The sequence below is a fragment of the Dipteris shenzhenensis genome, chromosome 27, assembly GCF_047967505.1.
Source record: "Dipteris shenzhenensis isolate YYH24624 ecotype China chromosome 27, Dip_SZ_1.0, whole genome shotgun sequence".
Taxonomy (NCBI): Eukaryota; Viridiplantae; Streptophyta; class Polypodiopsida; order Gleicheniales; family Dipteridaceae; genus Dipteris; species Dipteris shenzhenensis.
The window spans coordinates 15,840,664-15,849,562 of record NC_141622.1 but is presented as its reverse complement, the minus strand read 5'-3'; the positions used below and the strand labels follow the sequence as shown (position 1 = coordinate 15,849,562).

The following is an 8,899-nucleotide window of genomic DNA, read 5'->3' as shown; positions in this document are numbered from 1 at the left end:
GATTAAGTGTGTTTCACGTCATGTGCTTTATAGCCATGAGAACTAAGCTCGAGAGGTAAGACGATTGGATGATAGATGGGGCTACACACACACACAGACACACACACACACACACACAGAGCAAAATATAATGGTGGACATAAGTGAAATAAGTCCATGATGTGGTTGGATACACCTTCATGAGTAGACAATAAGATTGCAGTAAGATTTCTTGGTGATGATCATGGGACTAAGGTCTCAGATTTAGGGTTGGGTAGAGGAGGCTAGAATGCATGGCAAGGGGAGGTTAGGGGGATTTGATTTTTGAAATAGACGCTAGGGCCATGTGTCCTCCATGTCAATTTCTCCTTTTGATATGTCCTGTGATTTCTACTTCCTACCACCATATCCTTGGCAAGAGCAGCTCATTCACAAATATCTCAATCCATCTAACTTGATTGCAAATTCTACAATCTTTGGGTATCTACCTCCTATGCCAATTGATTTCTGCTCATGTTTATTCTATGGAATCTATGTGATCCAATTATACAATTGAGCGAATACATACCTGAAAAGGTTTTTGTATTTTATTATGGATGCAGCTCCAGGAATGGCTTCTACCATTGTTTCAAATCTTGGGGACTCGGGTTTCCATGGGCGACAAAGCCTTCGAGCAATAAAGCGAGCTGCAAGGGTGGAGGGCTCTGGAGTTTCTGACATTGTGTTGTCATCTTTTCCTGAGCCAGATAGCCTTCATGTGATAAATCAAGTTTTTGCAAGGGCCAAGACTTCAACCCATGGAGCAAATCACGGTCCCAAGTTGCCTTCAAAGCGTTTTAAGTCTAGCCGCGAACGTCGCACTGCTAATATTATGAAACGACTTACAAGGGGGAGAGCTTCAACCCATGCAACTGAGCATTCAAGTCATTACAATCTTTTAAAGTCCATTCAAGCCATGTGCGAGAATAATAAGGATGCATGTGCCATGAACACACGATATTTGGGCTCTTTGTGGGGAGAAGTCCATTCAGATGGTGCTGCAGTAATAGCGCAGGGCATGGCAGAATTGCCTAGAACTCTCATTGCAAAGATTTCTCAAATTGAGAATAGCGTTAAGGACTCTAATCAATGGATGCAGCAGATTTTGGGGAGAGGTGGAGAAGGGGCAGTTGTATGTGAGAATGGGTGTAGTTGATAAGCTCAAAGAACAAGTTCAGCTGCTGTCCACTGAGGTGTCAATGTTCAAAGTTGGTTTAAATAGGCTAACTGCTTTGATGACCAGGATGAGTCGTAAACTAGAGCAGGTCGCAACCCGTGACAATTAAGAGAGTCCTGAGACTTTTATGTCACTTTTTGTACTAGAATCCCAAATGCTTCTATGGGATTCATGTGCTTGGGTTGTCCTTATGTTATTTGGCAAGACAAGTTTGACTCCTGAGACTTTTGTGTCACCTTTTGTACTGGAATCCTAAATGCTTATATGGGATTCATGTACTTGGGTTGCCCTTATGTTATTTGGCAAGACAAGTTTGACTCCTGAGACTTTTATGTCTTTTTTGTATTGGAATCCCAAATGCTTCTATGGGATTCATGTAGTTGAGTTGCTTTCATTTGACGTATATATGGGAATGGAAGCTAATTTAATTCAATATTTGAATTGCCTATCGTTCGTTCCCATTTTCGTTTTATTTAAGATATACTCAAATATTTGTGATTTTTTTGAATCATGTATTCGCATAAATGCTGATGCAATGCTTATACTTTTTTGAGATGGTCAACTTTGAGTTTTTTTAGATATGTTAGCTTTGGTTTTTATGTTTCAAATGATGGTTGCACATATGGTATTGTATTTTGCTCACATGTTGAAAAAATATGAGCATTACTCTTACCAAAGATAGTGAGACACTGAAACTTGGTCATGGGACACTATGAGTTCAATGCATAGATGGTCCGCTCTCAATTTTAGATAGATGGGAAAGGGATGGCTTTGCTAATTAATCTTGCTTCTTGCTTTTCTAAATTATTTTCTTCCTAGGGCACATTTGTTGAGATCCATCAATTTTGTCATGGTTAGGGATGATGCATAAGTTTTTTTGATTAAGCTATTTTTCCCTTTGAGGAATAGATATTTATGTAGTTGGTTGAGTGGATACAGAAGATGGCAAGACAAATAGAAGAGAGGCTACATTCAATACGTTCTCATAGGAGAAGATTGTTGGATTCAACACGGGCGGCCCGTCGTGCTTATGCTATACAAAGAACAAGGTCTAAAACAGAAGGTGCTAGAAGGATGAGGGTGGCTGTGGAATCTATGGGTGTAGAAGTAGGAGTTTGCAGTCAGCATAATCAGACACATGGATGCAGTAATGTAGCGTGCATTGTGGCTGAAAATACAATGGACCTCAATACTTCAGTAACAGTAGGTAGAGTGCATCAACATGCTTCAGTGATAGGTACACCTACTCAAATGGATTCAACACGGGTGGCCCGTCATAGTTATGCTATAAAAAGAACAAGGTCGAAAACACAAGGAGTTAGAAGCGTGAGGGTGGCTGTGGAATCTATGGATGTAGAACACGGCGTTCGCAGACAATAGGACCAAATGTATGGGCACAGTAATGTAGCGTCCATTGTCGAAAATACAATGGATGTCAATACTTTACCAACTGTAGATAATGAGCATGAACATGCTCCAGTAATAGGTACAACTACTCAAATGGATTCAACGCGGACGGCCCGTCGTGTTTATGCTATACAAAGAACAAGGTCGAGAACACAAGTTGCTAGAAGCAGAGAACAGAATCAAATGCATGGACACAGTAATGTAGCGTGCACTGTTGAAAATACAATGGACCTCCATACTTCACCAATAGTACGTAATGAGCATGAACCTGCTCCAGTAGTATGTACAACTACTCAAATGGATGCAAGCAGGGATGCTACTCATTTAAGAGCCCGAAGGCGTGTTGTTCACAACAGGGCTGTGATTTTGGGTGCAGGGGGGAGCCTCTCTATCTTGCATACTTTTCCGTTAAGGGAAAATGTAGAGCATCCTTCTTTGTATCCACTGGTCTTCAATGCTCCTTCTGTTCATGCACTTGGATCCATGGATCATACATGCAGCTTTTGCCAAGCTCAACTGTGGAAACAAGAGACGCGAATGCATATGCATCAAGTTGTGGGCAAGCATTGTTGCAAAGTTGGTCGTGTGTCATTGTTGTCGTTAGAAGAACCACCAGAGATTTTGAGAGTTCTATTGCACGGACATGATGCTAGAAGCAAACTATTTAAGAAAAACATTAGGGCTTATAATAGTGCCATGGCATTTGTTTCATTGGGAGCTCATATTGATCAAATGTTCCATGGGAATGGGGGTATACAAAACTTTCGGGTCCATGGTAGTGTGTATCATCGGATTGGAAATTTATTGCCCGATGAGGCTAGGCAAGAGATGCCACGTTTTGCACAGTTGTACGTGTATGACACTGATCATGAACTAGAACACCGTTTACATGGGATGCCTGGTTTGGATCCAGGCATTTTGGAGTTGTTGCAGAGGATGATGCACGAGTGCAATCCATATGCCAGTGCACTGATGGCTATTGGGCAAGTGCTAAGAACAAATCCACATACAAACCTGAGGATGGTTATTTGTGAGAGCCGCTCCACCTCAAGGCAGTACTTGGCTCCTATGGCTAGCGAGGTTGCTGCAATCATGCCAGGACAAGGGGATGACTTCGATATTGGAAATCGGGACATTCAGATTTTTAGCCGCAATGGGTTTGTGCGTAGAATATCTAATTTGCACCGATCATACATGCCTCTCATGTATGTTCTTTTGTTCCCTCGGGGGGAAGATGGTTGGCATCCATATATCCCATATAGTGATGTTCCTAATCACACACCATTGCACGAGATACGTGGACAGAGTTGTGTCACCCAGAGACAATACTACGCATATCGTTTGCAAGTGAGATATGATACAAATGCATGTCTTTTGCGTGGGGGTAGATTGTTGCAGCAATACATGGTTGATGCCTACAGTAGCATGGAAGAGTCCAGGTTGGTGTGGATACGAAACAACCAAGCTTCCCTACGCGCTGAAGTCTATCAAGGGTTGATGGACATGGTGAATACAGCTGATGGGACACGTACTGTGCTTGGCAATGCTGTAGGGCGTAGGGTGGTGTTGCCTTCTTCTTTTACGGGAGGGCCTCGGTATATGTGTCAGCTATACCAAGATGCTATGGCAATTGTCAGAAAAAGGGGCAAACCTGATTTATTCATAACATTCACCTGTAATCCCAAATGGCCTGAAATATCTATAGCATTGTTGCCGGGGCAAACTGCGCAAGACCGTCCAGATTTGACAGCCCGTGTGGGACATGATGCAGTCAATTACAAAACATAATTTGTTTGGGAAGGTGGCTGGATATGTGAGTGTCATAGAGTTTCAAAAGAGAGGTCTGCCACACTCACACATATTGTTGATATTAGAAAGTGGTTTCAAACCCGTGGAGATTGGTCACTATGACCGATTAGTGTGTGCGGAGTTGCCAGATAAGGCTATGTTCCCAGAGTTGCATGATATTATTGTGCAGTGTAATGTCCATGGTCCGTGTGGTGCACTAAATCCATCTGCAGCTTGCATGGTTGATGGAAAATGCATTCGTCATTATCCACGTGGATTCTCACAGACGACTACTGTTGGCAATGATGGCTATCCAGTTTACATGCGTCGTGATGATGGTAGAAAGATATGTGTGAAAGGGGGTGTGATTGATAATCGTTGGATTGTGCCATTTAATCCTTTCCTCTCTGTGAAGTACAAGGCACATATAAATGTTGAAATATGCTCCACAATCACTGCAGTTAAGTATTTGTATAAATATGTGTACAAAGGTCATGATAGAGCCATTGTCAAGATGCAGGCAAATAATGCAGGAGAGCAAGGGCATTTGCACAACATAGTTGATGTTTGCATTGATGAGATTAGTAGTTACTTAGATGCACGTTACGTGTCAGCATCAGAAGCATGTTGGCGGATTTATGAGTATGCCACGCACGATGAAAAACCCGATGTGCAAAGATTGCAGGTTCATCTTCCAATGCGCAATAATGTCATCTTTAGAGATGATGATGATTTGCAAAATGTTGTAGGCAGGGAACAAAATCAAAAGACCACCCTCACAGAATGGTTCGCTTATAATCAGTTGCAATCTGACGCAAGCAACTTGCTGTATGGTGACTTGCCAGAGAAGTTGGTTTGGAACAAAACCAATAAGCGGTGGACTAGAAGACAAAAGGGGAATACCATAGGTCGGATGTACAATATTTCTCCCTCAACTGGTGAGCTCTACTTCATGCGTATGCTTCTTAATGTGTGCACGGGATGCAAGTCCTTTGATGACCTACGTACTTTTGACAGCCAAGTGTACCCTACTTTCAAGGCAGCATGCATAGCACGGGGATTGTTGGAGAGTGATGATGAATGGTTTGTGTGTATGCAAGAGGCTGTGTTTTATCAAAATAGTGCACAACTGAGACACCTATTCGTGACAATATTGGTTTTTTGTGAGCCAACATCTCCTCGACTTTTGTGGGAAAAATTTTCCCTTGAGCTTTCGGATGATTTTTTTAATATATTGGAATCAAGTATGGGGAATTTAATTGGTCATCGTGAACTAGCAATAAAGAAGGCTGTATTGCACTTGGAGCACATTCTTCAACAACATGGGCGAAGGTTGGCTGAGTTTGACGGAATGCCTGTTGTAGATAGAACATCTTTGTTAGAAGCTGGAAATGGCTTATTGCAAGAAGAAAGAATGTTTGATTGTGTGAAAGAAGCACAGACTGCCCAGCAAATGGAAATGTCCTTGAATCACTGTCAACGTGCTGCATTCAATCGGATTTTGGCAAGCGTCTATGGAGATAGTGGTGAGGTCTTTTTTCTCGATGGTATAGGAGGGTCTGGAAAGACCTTTCTCTACAATTGCTTGCTCTCTCGATTGCGTGGGGAGGGGCTCATCGCTTTGGCATGTGCATCTTCTGGGATTGCTGCATTGCTACTAGCCAATGGACGCACTGCACACTCACGATTCAAGATACCGTTGGAGCTGGATGGTACTAGCAGTTGCAATATTAAGGTTAATAGTCAACTGGCAGATGTTTTGAAGATGGCTAGGCTGATAATATGGGATGAGGCACCCATGACTCACCGGTTTGCTTTCGAGGCACTAGACAGAACTTTACGAGATATCATGTCCAATGAGCAACTTTTTGGTGGGAAGGTGGTATTGTTGGGGGGGGATTTTAGGCAAGTCTTGCCAGTTCTTCCAAAGGCAGGACGAGAGGACATTATCAATGCTACCTTATGCCACTCAAGGATTTGGGGTCACACTACAATATTGAAGTTGACGCAAAATATGCGGGTCCTTCAGAATGGTGATAATTGTGCTGAGCAAGAGTTCATGCAATGGGTTCTGGACATTGGCAATGGGATAAATAGATGTACAAAAGAAGATACTGTTGTGATTCCATCGCATATGCTTTTAGAGACAAAGTCCATGGAAGGCCTCATTGGATGGGTGTATCGAGGGCTTGCAACTGTTTTGGACTGTGCAACATACTTTCGAGAGCGCGCTATTCTTGCACCTCGAAACACCGAGGTTGATGCAATTAATGCTATGGCATTGAATGCAATGCCCGGTGAGGAAAGGGAGTACCTAAGTGCAGACTCAGTGGACAACTTGGGGGGAGATTCCTTTTTGTTTGCAGTCGAGTATTTGAACAGTCTTGATCTTGGTGGTGGATATCCCCCGCATCGGTTGGTTTTGAAAAGGAATGCTCCTATAATTTTGTTGCGTAATTTGAATCCTCGCCAGGGTTTGTGCAATGGGACACGGTTGATATGCAAAGAGTTTCACACAAAAGTGTTAGAAGCTGAAATCATTACTGGTAACAATGCTGGTGATAGAACGTTTATTCCAAGGATAACATTCATTCCGACCAACCTTAAACTTCCATTCGACATGAGGAGACGACAATTTCCTATCCGATTGGCATTTGGCATGACAATCAATAAGTCACAGGGTCAAACATTGTCAGTTTTGGGGCTGTACTTGGCGACACCGGTATTTAGTCATGGCCAATTATATGTGGCATTTTCACGTATCCGAGCATCAAATGCTGTTAAGGTTTTCATTTCGCAGGGTGCGTCTGATGCCAGGGGTGAGGAGATGGATAATACTTCTACCGCAAATGTTGTGTACAAGGAAGTTTTGCAATTGGCAACAGCAAGAGCCTAGGAATATGACATTGCTCTTTCAAGCCGTCCTCAGACTTTCTTGGGTGGAAAATTTTCATTTCGGTAATCTTTGTATAGCTTTTTTTAAGTTCTTTCAATATTCCAACTATCATAGGTCTTTTGGGAATGTTGGCTATTTATACAAAGATAGAGTGAGACGTAATATTTCATGACTTTGTCCTTGATAATGTTTGGATTTCATTTTTCATTTGAGTTACGGGTTTGTAATACACTAGAGGCTATTTTCTCTTCAAAGCCTATTGTTTTTTTTCAGTATATGTAGATTTACACGTTCATTCTTTTTTGCAATGTGATAGGATGTCTAGGCAATTCACGTTTGTCACCGAAACAAGAGCACAAGTGCAAGGTACATAGTTGCTTGACAACCATGTTTTATGTTGACACATTTAATAGTATAGTCACTCACTTTTTAGAAAATTGTAGATCCTGCGGGTTGGGGATCTCTGGAGAGCGCGCAACTGTTGTTGGATTTGCTTGAGCTGGAGAGCTACCTTGGGTAAGAACTGTGTACATTATTTAATGCTTTATTTTTGTTAAAACAAAAGTTTTTTTGGATTATATTTGAGTGGGAAAACATGCTATTGTTTGTCTTTTAGGAGTATTCCTGATTCAAGGTTTCTAATGAATCTCCACGTCCACAATCCTTTGGATGGACGAGTCCATTTGGGATATTACGCTGTCTTGGCTTGCCGGCTTCATAGGGGTGATGGACCACAGACCATCACTGTTCGCTGGCTAGGATACTATGAATGTGTGCGGACACGAATTTTCTATCGAGGGCAAAATGGGGACTACACGTATACCTTTCTCAGCGTTGTTGACAGCCCTTTGCGTCTGAGTAAGTACTCTAAAGAATGAGTTGGGTTTTACCAACATACATATATAAAACTTTTATGGCTCAATAATTATAGTTCCTAAATTATCTTTCTATGTGATGCTGGTCCACAGATACGATTGTTGGTACTCCGTTGTATGTTCGTAGCCGCGGTGGACGCGGCGGACGTGGTGGACGTACAATGAGTGGCCGTCGCAGGCTTTTCCCTGCAGTACATGGCCGCAGACTTTTCCCTTAGGGATGTTTGTGTGTGTATTGTAGATTTTGTATGTTCAGTTATGACTTTACTTTGCGGTTGTGTATTTTGATATATCAATCAGTTCTTTGATGTAGCTATTGCATGTTCAGACATGTGACTGCACTTTTGGATGTGATATTTTTTGAAGTACTATGTCATAGAGAAGTTTATTTTGGACGTGGCCGATGTGGAGTACATGGCCGGCACAAGCTTTTCCCTATAGTGCATGGCCGCAGACTTTTCCCTTTAAGGATGTTTGTGTGTCTACTGTAGATTTTGTATGTTCAGTTATGATTTTTGTATGCAGATGTGTATTTGGACATATCAATGAGTTCTCTGGTTTCACTTTTGGATGTAATATTTTGAAGTACTATGTCATAGATGTTTTTATTTGGTTAGAATATGTTGCTGGATTAAGACATTTTAGCATCTTAAGACCCAGCAGAGCGGGTCGCTAGCCCGTCGTAGACGGGTCAGGTTACTCGAAAGAGTTTCACACGAGAGTATTAGAAGCTGAAAT

The 8,899-nt window shown here is 42.0% G+C and overlaps 1 protein-coding gene across 1 annotated transcript; it reads left to right on the top strand.

Moving 5' to 3' along the window:
* The first annotated feature begins 7,733 nt into the window (after positions 1-7,733).
* Positions 7,734-8,392, top strand: LOC147883931 (uncharacterized). The gene is made up of 3 exons (XM_087398293.1): positions 7,734-7,802; positions 7,903-8,144; positions 8,255-8,392. Exons 2-3 carry the CDS (start codon positions 7,928-7,930, stop codon positions 8,377-8,379), a joined length of 342 nt encoding a protein of 113 aa, XP_087254419.1. The 5' UTR covers positions 7,734-7,802; positions 7,903-7,927; the 3' UTR covers positions 8,380-8,392.
* Positions 8,393-8,899: the final 507 nt, after the last annotated feature.